The sequence below is a fragment of the Condylura cristata genome, unplaced genomic scaffold (assembly GCF_000260355.1).
Source record: "Condylura cristata isolate star-nosed mole 26May11 unplaced genomic scaffold, ConCri1.0 scaffold00001, whole genome shotgun sequence".
Taxonomy (NCBI): domain Eukaryota; kingdom Metazoa; phylum Chordata; class Mammalia; order Eulipotyphla; family Talpidae; genus Condylura; species Condylura cristata.
The window spans coordinates 83,387,033-83,400,593 of record NW_004567102.1 but is presented as its reverse complement, the minus strand read 5'-3'; the positions used below and the strand labels follow the sequence as shown (position 1 = coordinate 83,400,593).

Below are 13,561 nucleotides of genomic sequence, written 5' to 3'. Positions count from 1 at the left end.
GCCGCGGCCGCACTTCCCTGGCGACTCGCGGCGGCGGCGACCGGGCCGCCCACCATGGAGCCCGTGACCAAGTGGAGCCCCAAGCAAGTGGTGGACTGGACGAGAGGTGAGCGGGCCGGGCCCCGGCGCCTTCACCCCGGGGTGGGAGTCCCCGGAGCTGGTGGGGCGGGGGTCCCCAGCCCCTCTTGCAGGCCAGCTGCGGGGGGCGCACATTGCGGTGACGACGCAAACTTCTTCCGAGTGGCCTGTGCGCCCTCGCCGTCGCGCTGCTTCGGGGGTGCTGCGTGTGGCAAGCCAGGAGAAGTTGCTTCTTTGAGCCGAGGAGCCCGAGGGGTGCCTTTCTGTGGAGGTGGGGGCACCCTCTGCCTGACCTGGGTGCCGGGCCCCGGCTCCGGTCCTGGGGCGCAGAGGCACAAGGCGCCTTTGTGTGGGTGACCCCCCTCGGACCTCAGAAACGCTGCCTGCCCACAGCCATCTGCGGGCGAGACGGGGCGGTTGGACAGGTAGAGGGAGACGCCGCGGCTCCCGGACCCTCTCTGTTTTTGTTGGAAAAAGCCGAGAGGGCAGCGCCCGAGCCAGCGGCGAGGCATCGGCGCCCGCCAAGAGCCCGGAGCTCAACTCCGCGGGACTCGGCGACTCTTACCCCAGGAAGGCGCCAGTTCCCCCGTGGGAAGGGAAATCTAACTGTTCTGAACCACTGTCTTGGGGATGAGGAAAAGACACGAGGCAGAGCCTTGAGCTCCGACTGTCACACTGACTTTTCAGCACCTCTCCAAATAGGGAGAGGTGGCCGAGGCTCTCCAAACCCTCCACGACAGTGGGGTCTGCCGAGAACAACCGGTATTCTCAGGCGGTCCTCGCCCACTCTGTTTCCAGTTACGTTTGATTTTTCTTCTGCTCATCCAGATTATGCTCAATAATAACAGAACTGTATAGCTGACAGCACGCCAAGGACCCTCTCTCTTGCCTTTGGCCACTGCAGTTAGCCAGTGAGGTAGATAATACTGGTAAGATCAGGCCATCTTTCAAACTGTCTCCCGGCCTGGGGCATCATGAAAACTGATCGTGGGCATCTCATTTCTTGCCTGTTGGAGGAGCGTAAGTGGGTGGGGCATAGGGATTCTGGGTTGTATGTGATGGTCACTGGGATAGCTGACCTTTTCTCAGTCAGGAGGGGTTGGGGGATACACTTTTCCCTAAGGAGTTTGTCTCAGAACTAAAATGTAGTTGTAAACAGCAAATGTTTGTACATGGGTGATGAGAATTGCCCAGGTAGAGTAAATTGCATTATTCCCGTTTGGCATGAAATGTTAACTTGAAAAGTGTAAGTGCCCTACCCGGTTTTGAAATGGGATGAGCTCCTCGTCTGGCAGCTTGCCCAGACTAAGCTGGTTAATCCCTTTTACCTGTATGTCCATCACAGAGGCTGTTTCAGAAGCTGATGACCTCAGCAGTTTTTGACAAGGAGAGTTGCTCTTGTCCAGTGCGGTAGCCAGGAGCCTTAGGTGGCTCTTACACCCTCCCAATATGGCTGTTGGGAATGGTGACACGCTGTGAGTGTCCAGTACACATGTAGGTGAAGACTTGGAAGAAAAGAATTAAGCGATTGCACTCATTTTTCATACTTACTACATTTTGAAATGCGAGTCTTTCGGTCACGTTGGGTTAATACATTATTACTAAAATGAACTTCACCCGTTATTTTTACCTTCTTAAATATGGCTCCCCAAAATGGAAAATTGGAGTCATGGTTCATGTTTGTGGCTTGCTGTGGTCCCACTGGATAGGACTCTCCAGCCCAGAGAAAGGTTTAGGTGGATCCCACTTTGACTTCCCCGAGGCTCTGCCAGCCTACTTGATGATGTACAGCCAGAAAAATGGTAACAGGCACACAGAAGATTAGGGAGTGAGATCTTCACACCCTCAGGAGTTGTTTTTTTTTTTTTGTTCCTTTTGGAATTGGGAGAAGGGAAGTGTCAATGCACCTCCTGTTTTGTTTGTTGGCATTTAAAGGAAGAGCAGATTAAGATGTTTTTGGTATCCAGTTGCTTTGGAGTATTATGATTCAGTTGAGCTGCTTTCCTCTAGGGAACTTGCCTGCCGCCCTGAGAGCCCCTCACCTTGGTGGTTCACTATCTTGTGCTGAAGCTGCGGACACTGGCTAGCACTTGGCAACTCTAGGCACAGTGCTGTGCTCTTTGGGACCCTACGCACAGCCTCCTTGAATGACCTGGATATTTTCTGTGTTGAAATCTAACAAAGATAAAATGCGTGGCTAGCTCTTAGATGGCAAGAGGCGGGACTCTGCCATATGGCATGGCACGTTACCGGAGTATTCTCATTGTAATTGGACAGTATTGACTTTTTAATAAACGATGGACTTACGCAAGCTGGTTCGCTTATAGGGCTATTTTTAGCTCTCTGCTAACCTCCGTACCGAAATCCTACTTTATAAATACTTCCTACTGATAAGCTGCTCTTCATAGACTTTGCCACTCTAGTGTGGGGCGGTGATCATGAGCAGTGCTGTGAGCCTCAGGCTGAGAACTGCCCGATGCTGGCCGTGACCTGCAATCTGCCCTCCTGTTGCTATGATGAGGCAGAGGCAGCCTTAGGAAGAAGGTTGATGTCTACACAACAGATTCATCTGACTTTTCAGGTTATTATCCCTCATTATCATAGCTCACTTGCATTCATCTCAAGGCAATGATGTCACTCCTTTGGTCATATTAGCAGATCCTCAGTTCATGCTAACAAGGTGGCAGGCGCATTTCATACATGTTGTTCTATTTACAGTGCATAACGCCCTTTGAAATAAGAGCAGTTATTCCCACTTTGCAGTGGAGGAAACTGAGGCACAGACAGGTTAAGTGCTGTGATGGGGTGGTAACTGACACAGCAGTGTGCGGGCCAGGGGGTTTGGCTTCACTCCACCCCATCCTCCTGGGACCTTGCCTGCAACTGTCAGAATCGTTTCCCAGGAGTCGAGTGCACATTTGTGATTCCCCTGGTGTGAGCTCTTAAGACCTTCTGTTAGTGGAGGAGAGTTGTCCAGTTTATTGGTGCCTCCTACATATTTTCTGTCTATCGGGAAGGGAATTTGCTAACCAAATTCATTCCCAGGTCACGGCACGTTCAGATAATTCAGTTTGGTTTTTGCCAAGCAAATGATCTTCTACAACTGGAATCATATGACAGTAGGTCAGCTGACCCCAAGAGAAAACCCCTCTGGCTGTGGCGTCACCAGATCGGCGCTTCGATTTTCCCTTGTAACAGAAGGCCCGGGGTGGTGATTCAGGACCCCACCCAGGGCGTCTGCATGGTGCTACCAGAGGTCCCCGGGCCAGCCTGTGCCTTCCTCTTTAATCCTCAATGCAGGGTGCTCGATCCACAGCCAGGATCATGTTCTTCTTCGAGGTAGGGGTGAGGATGCCCGGCCGGCCAGACGCTGGCAGCCAGGTGCTCGCCATGGGCAAGGTGCTGACAAGTGCCAGCAGGAACCAGGCTTCTGCCAGGCCGCGTGACCACGTCATGTAGCAAGGGAGTCTGGTTACTGTAGTTTTATTTTTTTAACTTGGGTACATTACACCCTGAAAAAATGGGAGTTTGGAAGGAAGAAGGGGGGCGGCTATTGATGGGCAGCTGGTAGTTTCTGGCACAGTGACTTACATCTGGGGCTGCATGGCTCAGGCCTCAAAGTGGGACGCGTGGCCCCGTTTCCTCTTACGCCAGCCCGCGGCTCTGGCCTGGTTTAGAAAGCGTTAGCTCTTCATTCCTGTGACGTTTTCTTGGACAAAACCTGACCTTCCATGAGGTCTTTGTGTCTCAGCTTGATGTAAAGAGGCCGCCCGAGTCGTTTTTATGCTTTGGGAGACCACGGAGTATCTTACCCAAGGGCTACTCTGTCCTGGCAGCCCCTGTGTCCCCGGTCAGCCCGGAGCAGTGCCCTAACCCACGTGCTGGTGAAGGGGCACAGCTCCAGAGCCCGGTCTGCTCCGGGCACCCGCTCACCCTGGCCACATGGTGCTGCGGGCAGGGCAACACTTCCCCGCTGCCCACCACGACGGAAGGGCCTCTCTTGCGCACCTGGGCTGTTGCCTCAGGGCATGAGGCTATTCCCCGAGGGGACACGGCCCCAGGCTGGCCCTTCCCAGGTGACTGTTGCGGTGTGTCCTCCATGCAATGCACCTGGCCGGGGTCACGGAGGGGTTGCATTCGGAGAGCTGGTAGTGGCAGTGAGCTGGGGAGTGCCAGCCTATGCTGGGGCCCCTTCCTGGCCTGTTGTTTTGGGAACCCTGACTCTTGTTAGGTGATGCTTTCCCCTTCCACCCCTACGGTCATTGAGGGGGCGCTCCCTCCCCCTGGCAGCTGTAAGTCCACCACTGGGCCGTGGTTCAGAATGCTTCTTTGTAGTCCACTCCTTCCCGATTCTAGTTTATCTCCTGGACTCCAGCCATGGAATTTTCTTAATCATCATAATAGAAAAACCTTCATGGAAGAGGTTACAGTGTGTCAGACACTGCTAAGAGCTGTATTTAAACTCCCTCTTTCCATTCCTGAAGCTTCCATGAGGTGGGTGCACCCTTGTCAGCTGGTATTAAAGACGTGGGCACGAAAGCTGGGCATGCGTGTGCAGCTCTTACACACTGGCTGATCCTCCATCACTTCCGCACCCCAGGGCCTGTTCCAGGTAAGCTTGGGGGCCAGAGCTCGGCCCTGGAAGCCCGCTCCGCGTTTGAATCACAGTTCCACTCCCAGCGGCAGACACTTAGTACGTTACTGCTCGCTTTTATTGCTTCCCTTTCTTTTATCCTCTAGCTCCAGGACATAGTTAGTCTCTCTGGGCAGTCAGGTGAATCCCTGTCGATTGCTGTCATTCGGGGCAACAGTCAGTGCCGAAGCCATTTACCTACCACTCCGGACCTGGGGCTGGACCTGGAGCTCTTCAGGGAGGTCATGAAGCTCCGTGAGGGCTCCCTTTTGCCAATATCCTGAGCCTCCTCTGGATAAATAAGTTCAGTAATAAATGTGACTTTGACCTTAGGTTGCCGGGTAGACTTCCCGTGAGCGTGGATATCGGCACCGGCTCCTGCCATTGGCTCTGGCACGCTGAGGGCCACCTGGGAGCTTGTCGGAGGTGTAGCAGCTCAGGACCTGCATTTTAACAAGGTTCCGAGGTGACAGTGTGCTCACTGCAGTTGGAGGGCCCCCCACTCCCTCTGAACCCCTCCCCTTCCCAGCACACAGCGTTTTCACACTTTGCTCATAGGTCCTGCTCTCTGATCTGGCATGCGATCAATCTGCTTTATTTAAGTTGTTGAATGACGACACTTAACTTGGAGGATGCTTGGTTTGGCCCTGAATTAAAGCAAGGCAAAGCAAAAAAAAAAAAATCTTATTAGGGTGTGTGCTTCTATTTATAATAAGCACCACCTAGCAACAGCATCAGGTAGCTCCCAGTGAACTAAGTGAGGCATCTCCCCTGAGATGTCTGGGGCCTGGGGAGTTCTCGTGACAACCTTCCTTGGAAGGCCTGTGTTAGGAAGGGAGGGGTGAGGGGTTTGTGGGCGCTGCAGGTGCTATTTGTCCTCTGGATCTACAGGCGGACGTTGGCCACCGGGATGGGCTTTGGACCCTACACTGTTCTACAGCCTGTGGCCTTCGCTGGTATTTAGGGGAGATTTCATGGTGGATGGGAAGTATGCTGAATAGCATTTCAGGGTAAATCACCAGGGCAGGTCTCGACGTTCAGGGTCTCCCTGGAACGTTGATGGCCTTTCCCTGCTGTCCCTCTCTCTGCTCATTTCCTGCTACTTCTGGAGTCTCTGCCACTGGCTTTGCCAGTGTCGAGGTTTTTCATGATGAACCGAATTCCATCTTTGCGAGCACCTCAGAGCTCTTTCTCGTTGCTTCTCATCTGACGCCCTTGTCTCAAGCCAGGGCTGCACAGCCAGGCTCACTCCCTGCCCCACCCCCAGGGGAGAGCCCACGCTCTGCGGCCTCCGTCCTAAGGCAGGAGCTGGGGCCCGTCCCTCCGGCTTCCTTCTGTTGTCCTCTTCAGACTCTAGCCCTTCCTCCGGCCAAGCGGCTACAGTTTCTCTCCTCACAGATCAGTGTGGCGAGCGGCAGCTTCAAAGAAGGGTTGTGCTTCCTGATCGTCCCACCAGGACTCACACTCACGGGACACATTCTTTTCCTTTTTCTAAGTACACAACTTAAGCAGGGCTCTAGCTCACTAAAGGTGAACTCCAGTTACTTATGTTACTGGAGTTGCTTGTGTCAGGTTTCTTCAGAATGCAAGTTGTTCGTGGGGTACACACCTCTCTTTTTGACTCTCTCAGTCTCATCTTTTATTTTTATTTTGAGGGCCATGTGTTTTTTGCTTGATACAGTGAAGTTCCTATTTGGTAAACCACGTCTGTAAACACCCGTCTGTCCGTACATAAATACCCAGCCTTCTGAAACGACACCTGCAGTTTTTATGGCCTCATTTCCTGCGTGCCTTTGAGTCTGCACAGCTTCTTCATGTTAACTCCTTGGGGAGTGTAGGACAAGCAGTTTTAACAAACAAGGGAGACTTGGGAGAAGGAAATAGAACTGAATTTGAATTCTGTGTCTGACATTAACTGATCTGTGAGTTTGAGTAAATACCTCTTCTCCTCCAGGACTGTTTTTGTTTTCTCATTTGTCAAATGGAACTTACACTAACCAACTCCCAGCATTTTAGATCGTACTGAAGAGATAATATAGGGGAACATGTACATCTTACCCGTATGTGTAACACGTATAAAAGTTCACCTCTAATTATCAGTGATTAATTCATAATAACTTTATGTTCACATGTGGTGTAACGGATTATTTCTGTTCAAACATCTAATGCTCTGTGGCTAGTCGCCACCTTTCACAGGCTTTCTAATAAGTTAGGACAGTCCTGTCTTCCCCTTCATGTCCGATATGTGGTAAGTTCCAGCCTCCCCATTTTCCACTGTTCCTTTTGTTTCCTGGGTACTTTCCCCTCACTGCTTCAAGGCCCTTGTCCTTAAAGAAAGGTGGTATCATAGAAAGGCTTCGTAGTAGCTCTCTTGGAAAGAGCTCAGGAGGAAGCCTTACCCTGACCACAAATTGTGCTCAAGGTGCCCCGATCCAGAAAGGACCCTGCTTTCATCTGGAAGATGTGTGGATGACAAACAACAACAGTCCCAGCAACATCCACAAAACAGATGACCCAGAAAATGGCCACAGTCCTAAGCTCCAAAAAGAAAGTAGGCAGAGCTATATGAAGGATTCAGATAGGATAAGGAAATGTCTTTGGGGGGCGTCATCCAGGGAGCCGACTGAGCTGGGACGTTGGGATGAAAACAACAAGAAGAAGACAGCCATGGGACAACTAGAAAGGAGAGCATTGCAGCGAGGGAACAGCTAGTGGACATAGGCCCTGAGGTGCAAGGGACTTGGAGCGTTTGCGCAAGGGAAGGAGTGGGCATCACGAAGAGCAAGGCCTGCAGGGGGTGGCGGGGGTGGTGAGAAAGATAGACAGAGGCGAGCCCATGTTGGGTCTTAGGCGACTCGGTCAGTGTTGGGGAGTTTTTTCTAATAACCATGGAAAATGGGCACAGTGTGATCTGATTGGGAATCGTGGGGCAGAAATAAATTCAGATTCCAGCAGGGAGGCGCCATGGTGTCTGGAGGTGGCGGTGCCGTGGACTAGGGCATGGGTGGCCCCGGAGTTTGAAGCCAACGGCTGGGCACAGTCGGGTCACCGATCCCTTGGCATCCTGGCGTGTGTATTCACCCACTGTTCTTTGCCTGCGGGTGTCCAGAGAGCTCCCTCATCCTGGCTACTCTCTTGTCATTTAAAATAGAGATCCCGATCTTTTCTTGCATTTACATACTTTCTTCCAATCGCTGTTCTCTGCTGGCACATTTTCCGGTTGCTACAGTCCTGAAGCTGTTTACTCACCTGTGAATAGGGGTTTTGTGGCGGTGAACTTAGCCTGGTTTGTTGTCTTTGACATCAGATGGCAAAAAAGGGGGTCTAAAGGGCCAAGGTGGTTTGTGCTTATTAGAACTAAACACTTCTTCACAGCATGGATCAGACGGTGAAAACTGGAAGCCTCTATGATGGACTTCAGTGATGCTTGAGTCAAAAGAACTGGGGGAGGGATGTGATTGAAAACAGTTTGCTCTATGGACAGACTTTCCTGGGTTTTTTGGGAAGACTGACCCACCTTATTTTTGGTTGGGGAGGTGATAGAGAGATTTTCAGCAGCTTAGAGTTGAGCGCCTTTTTAAAGAAACACTTAGTGCACCATTTCTGAACAAGTTACGTAGGCTTATTCTAGAGTAACCTGGAAGCTTACTCTCACCACATTCCACTCTCCACCTCCTCATCCCCACCCGCCACGGCATAAGGAGAATGTCTGTTCACCCTTTTAGAGGAAACCCCCTACGTGTCATTGATCAGAAAAGGCAGTGATTATGATCATCTGAATCATGCTTTCCTGAGGAAGACCTTTCCGTGAAAGGAAACTTTCTATTTCCTATTTTCAGAGATTGGCATCAGAGGGGACATTCAGTGCTTTTGGTTTAGGAGAGCGGGTGTTTCCAGCTTCACTTTAACTTGTTTTACTTGAACAATCTTCCATGTTCCCACAGCGACTTTGCATTTAGTCTCTTAAGGAGTCAGGAGAAGACTCCAGCAATAGCAGGGTGTTTGAGGTGGAGGAAGGCCCTTGGCATGTGGACTGGGCTGGGCTTCAGGCAGTGCCGTGGAAGCTGCCAGCCCCTCTGCCCAAGGATCAGAGCCGGCGTCCACACTCACCCTGAGTGCTGTTGTGGTGGCCAGTGGCGTTGATGGGACAGTCTACACGTGAGACTGAGGCTGTTAGTCCTGAGTATTTAAAAAAGGTACACAGCTTGCTAGTTATAGGTCTCGAGATCCGCGGAAGGGGATGGCTTCCTTACAAGCACCCTAGGGCCAGGTGGAAGACTCTTACCTAAAGTGGATCTGTAAAGACTCTTTCGGGAGCTGGACACACCATCCAGCTTCGTGAAACCCTGTATGTGTGTGGCTATTGCATCTGGCTCCTGACATTTTAAAGTTGAGGTTTTCATGAACCCCCCCATCCCCACCCCGACACACCGCCTCCGGTGTCCAGCCACATACCTGGGGCCTGGGGGGCCTCCTGAACACCCTCTCCCAGTTGTTCATGAACTTAACTTTTTCAGTCTTAATATCACCTGGAAACCTGGACATGTAAATGTGGGGTCCTACCTCAGCTCCACAGAACCAGAAGTTCTGGGGTGAGGCACATAACTGTTTTATTAGGTCCCTCAGGCGATTCTCTTGACTGCTAAAGTTTGAGGATCACTGGTGTGTCTTTGCCACTTATGTGGAACATTCAAAAATAAATGGTGTAAGCCTCGCTGTCCCCTGTATTTCCTTTCTGCAGTTGGTTTTTAGCTAATGCACCCTGTCTGAGTAGGATGGAGGGCTTTTCCAGTAGGGATGATTGCTACATAGCTGTTTCAGCGGATGAGGTCATGCACCTGGTCTGTAGGTGTCCTTTCCACAGATGGGGCAGGCACGAGCTGGAGCTGTTCTCCTCCTGGGCCCTGGGCCAGCTGTTCCACTCCAGCCCCTGGGGATCCCTTTATGTAGCTCTCCAAGGGCTCAGCCCCAGGAAGACACAGGAGGAGAATGTTTCCTAGTCTGAAGGGCCCTGTTTAGGTTTTGTGTGGAATTTCCAGACCTTGATCTAATAGCGGCACAGAATCGAACACTCTCCCCCTGCATTTTTAGAGACAGTGGATGGCTGTTCTCGCTCATTTCGCATGCAGGTTTTTGTCTTTGAACATTGCACACAAATGCAAACAGAAGTGTGGGCAAGAAAAAAGCAGAAAGAGAAATCCTTAGAGTGGGAAATAAGTTGAACTTCAAGGTGAAATCCTCTTTGATCTTAGTTCAGGGACACCGAAGCACATAATAGTGCAGATGGGCTTTGAGACCCCATTGGTGACAAAGGCTGAGAGAACCCCAAATCAAAAGGGGTTACAGAAGTGAACACTGAAGACCAAGAATGGCACCAGGATTTGCAACAGGACTTGTCAACTCAGATGTCTACAGGGACCAAGAAGACTGTGTCAGAAATTGAAATGTGCAGGCATGAGATGATACTAGGGAGTGGTAGAGATTGTGGTAAACTCAGAGACGCATTTATTGCTGTTTCTGCTGATACTCTGGTTTTGATTTTGTAGTGTCCAGATACTCTGATTTTGTTTTTATTTTGGGGTTTTGAAATGATGCTAGCAATATGGAAACTTGTGACACAGTTCCCAGCTTGTAGAAAACTGTCCATTGTTTTTGGTGTGGGCCAAGTAAAAATCTGTGGGGCAGTATGCAGTCCCCTCTGGACAACCAGAGGCAGGTGTGTTGTCCAAGAGAGAAATGTACCCACAAGCTGCGAATGCACATGCCATTCGCTTTGGAGTAATTCACCGACTCTATGGTAAATCTGTTTGTTATCCAAATTTTGTTACTTTAATTATGCTTTTTACTAACTCCATCACTTCTAAAATTGCAGCATGTAATTGAATGCTGACATTGTCAAGCCAGAAATACTTGATAGAGCCAACACACTGAATTTCTGTCCTGGCTTGTGGGGTCCTTTTTGAACGAATTTTCTGTGCTCTGAGTTGGGAAATAAAACAGACAAGAAAAGAACTTCAGCTGGACTAGTGCCCATTCTGAAATGTGATGTACAAAACTTTTCAACAGAGGTATTTTAACCTTTCAGTTTGCTGTGTATGTGAAAAGCCTTTAGATATAAGATGTACGTGTGTGTATGTGCATGTGTTTGAGTTGTTAGAATTTTAGTGAATTTTCCCACCTAGTCTGACGGTGCTTGCTTGGCTGACGCTATCATCTTCATTTAGAGTTAAAGAAATCTTGTTTGGACCTCTCTGAGGTTGCATAATTCGTCAATGGGGTCTAAATCAAGACACATTTGACTCTGGAAATTGGCCTCTTGCCTGGCTTCTCCTTATTGGGCACAAACATAAGTTTGGCCTGGTAATAAGTTTTAAGGGCAAACAGAAAACATTCATCAGTGTTTAACAAATTGATCTATTTCAGTGTTAACCTGTAATTTTACTGCACACAAAATTCTAAAGAATATGCTATTTTTTTTCTCATTTTATTATTTGACTGGGCTTTTGTAAGTGGGAAAAGGTGGACGTACAGTTTGTATCATTAAGATTAGATGAGCTTTGGATGGTCTTTTAATGTTTTAGTACTAGCTTTCTCATGTTAAAATTCATAGACTTTATAAACATAGTTAAAGAAACTAGGAGGAAGTACATCAAAATGCCAACATTGGTTACCCGTGAATGCGAGAAACAGGTGACTTTATTCTGGTTTGTATACTGGAAACATGAGTGCCCAGTGGGGCCTTGACCCCCAGAGAGAGGGGAGCATGTGGCGGAGCCTGGGGCCTGTATGTTGACAGGCAGCCCAGAGAGCATTGGGGGACCAGTTTGAGAGTCACTGAATTTTAGAAAGTTGGTTCCGAATTCATGCGATCAAGAGCAGATAGTACCGTGGTCTGGAAGGTGGACGAACTATAGGAGGTGGGGAGGGCTTCAGAGGGAGGAACAAATAGAAGCTGGAGGTCGGCTCTGGAGACCTTTGGGATGGTTTCTCAGTGACAGGTGACGAGACCGGAGTTTGAGCAGCGGCCTTGGGAAAGAGAAGATGGAAGAAGTGTCCTGAGAGTCATGTGAGGAACATTCTGGAAACCTTGAAAATGGAGACAGGGTGACTTAGCATGGTGATGTTACAGGACAACCCCTATATGAAATGGGCTCTGTGTCTTGATGGCTTTGGTCTGGAGTGGGGGTGGAGCCCACGAAACCTGTGGGGTTCTTTCAGCTCACTTCCCCCTCCCAACAGTGGGGGAAGCTTGCTGAATTCTGGGAGGAGTTGTTCTGTGGGTTCAAGAGTAGCACACCTTACCAATTCTACCCCAGGAACTGTGGGGCTTTGTCGACGACCCGGCTTGCATGAACTCCACACTTAAGAGAACAGTGCCCTCTCTTACTGTAGCCCTATAATTGTCTCCTGTTTTAATGAGGTGTAAATAGCATGCAGCTTGGCGCCGGAAATGTGTTAACATGGGGTAGTGTTAGCTGAAATTCAACTCCTTAAACTCGAGTGTGAAATGATGCAATATACATGAATGTGACACCCGGCATTATTTCTGTACAGCTCATTCTAAGTCATCTCACACAAAATAAAGTGGAAGCGATTAGAGTCCTGCGAAACAGCGTGTAAATAGAGATATAAAATCAGTGCTGATAAATGCCGAATAGATGGTGGCGGGATCGGCAGTCTGTCCACTGTGAAGGCAGATAAGCAGTGCCGGCCGAGAAGCCTCGTGGCGCCGGCTGTGGGTTGGGTGAGCCGGATCCCTGCGTTCTGGGGTGCTCTGGGTAGCCAAAGGCAGCAGGTGAAGGGGGGGACCGACTGGAAGAGAGCCAAGGGTGTGGAAGGTTCTCCAAGGGGGCTCGCACCGAGGGGGAGGGGTGACGGGCCCTTGCTCCACAGGTTGAGACCTCGCCCGCTTTCTTATGCACTCAGGCCCTCCCTGGTGGCACAGCGGGTTAAAAAGCACAGCACTAAGAAGCTAAAGCCGCTTCCGCATGAGATCAATCCCCCGCTCTGGAGCTGACCCACATGGCGTGGCAGACCTCTCCTGACTCGCCCGCTGCTCCCCTCAGCAGTGTGCTTCATCGATCTGCCTGTTCTGTTCCCCGCTCTGTCTCTGGTGAAGCCTCTCACTGACCCTGCACCTATGGTCTGTACCCCAGTTCTGTATGCATAAGTAAATAAATCTTAACAAACAAACAAAAAAAGGCAATCTCTGGTGACGTCCCTCAAGTAACGTGAACATCTTGACTTAATCAGCTCAGCTATAGGCTCATCAGTGAGTTTTCTCATGGCATCTTCCCCAGTGACGGACCTTGCTACAAAACTTGGCAGGGAGGCCACCTGCCTTCCAATTCATTTGGCCTTGGAGATGAAGATGAAGGGCCACGGCCCTGCCCGCCCTCAGGAAGGCTGGAGCGGGCAGAGGGGGCGCTGGGAGCTGTGAGTGTGAAGCGAATAAGGACAGGGGAGGGGGACCCAGGAGGGGGCTGCCGGGCAGGGAGGGGCGCGGGCGACCCGAGGAGGCCTGGAGCAGAGACCTGAGGAAGAAGCCGCTGGCTTCTCGGCCTTGCACTTGTGCCAGGTCCTGGGGGACACGGAAGGGGACGCTTAGACCCCAGGCGTGGGTGACGCTCGTGAGCGGCTGGCAGGTGCAGCCGTCACGTGACTTTGATTCTGTGTTCCCCATCGGGCCTTGCCCAGCCCCCCTCCCCCTTCGCCGTGGTTCCCCCGGTGGTGCCGGAGGCTGCGGCGGGCAGCTTTGGGGGGCCACTGCGGTCCTGCTTTGGGCCGACCCGGTTTGGAGAGGGTAACTTTGGGTGGTTGATTTGGAAACGATGTTCTTTCTCTTTCTCC

The 13,561-nt window shown here is 50.8% G+C and overlaps 1 protein-coding gene across 1 annotated transcript in view; it reads left to right on the top strand.

Annotated features, from left to right (window-relative positions):
• Positions 1-36: 36 nt before the first annotated feature.
• The window catches only part of CNKSR3 (CNKSR family member 3), an 87,306-nt gene continuing 73,781 nt past the window's right edge, over positions 37-13,561 (top strand). The window contains exon 1 of the mRNA XM_004673946.2: positions 37-106. Within this exon, the coding sequence (XP_004674003.1) occupies positions 55-106 (52 nt within the window). The 5' untranslated portion in view covers positions 37-54. The remainder of the gene's footprint in view (positions 107-13,561) is intronic.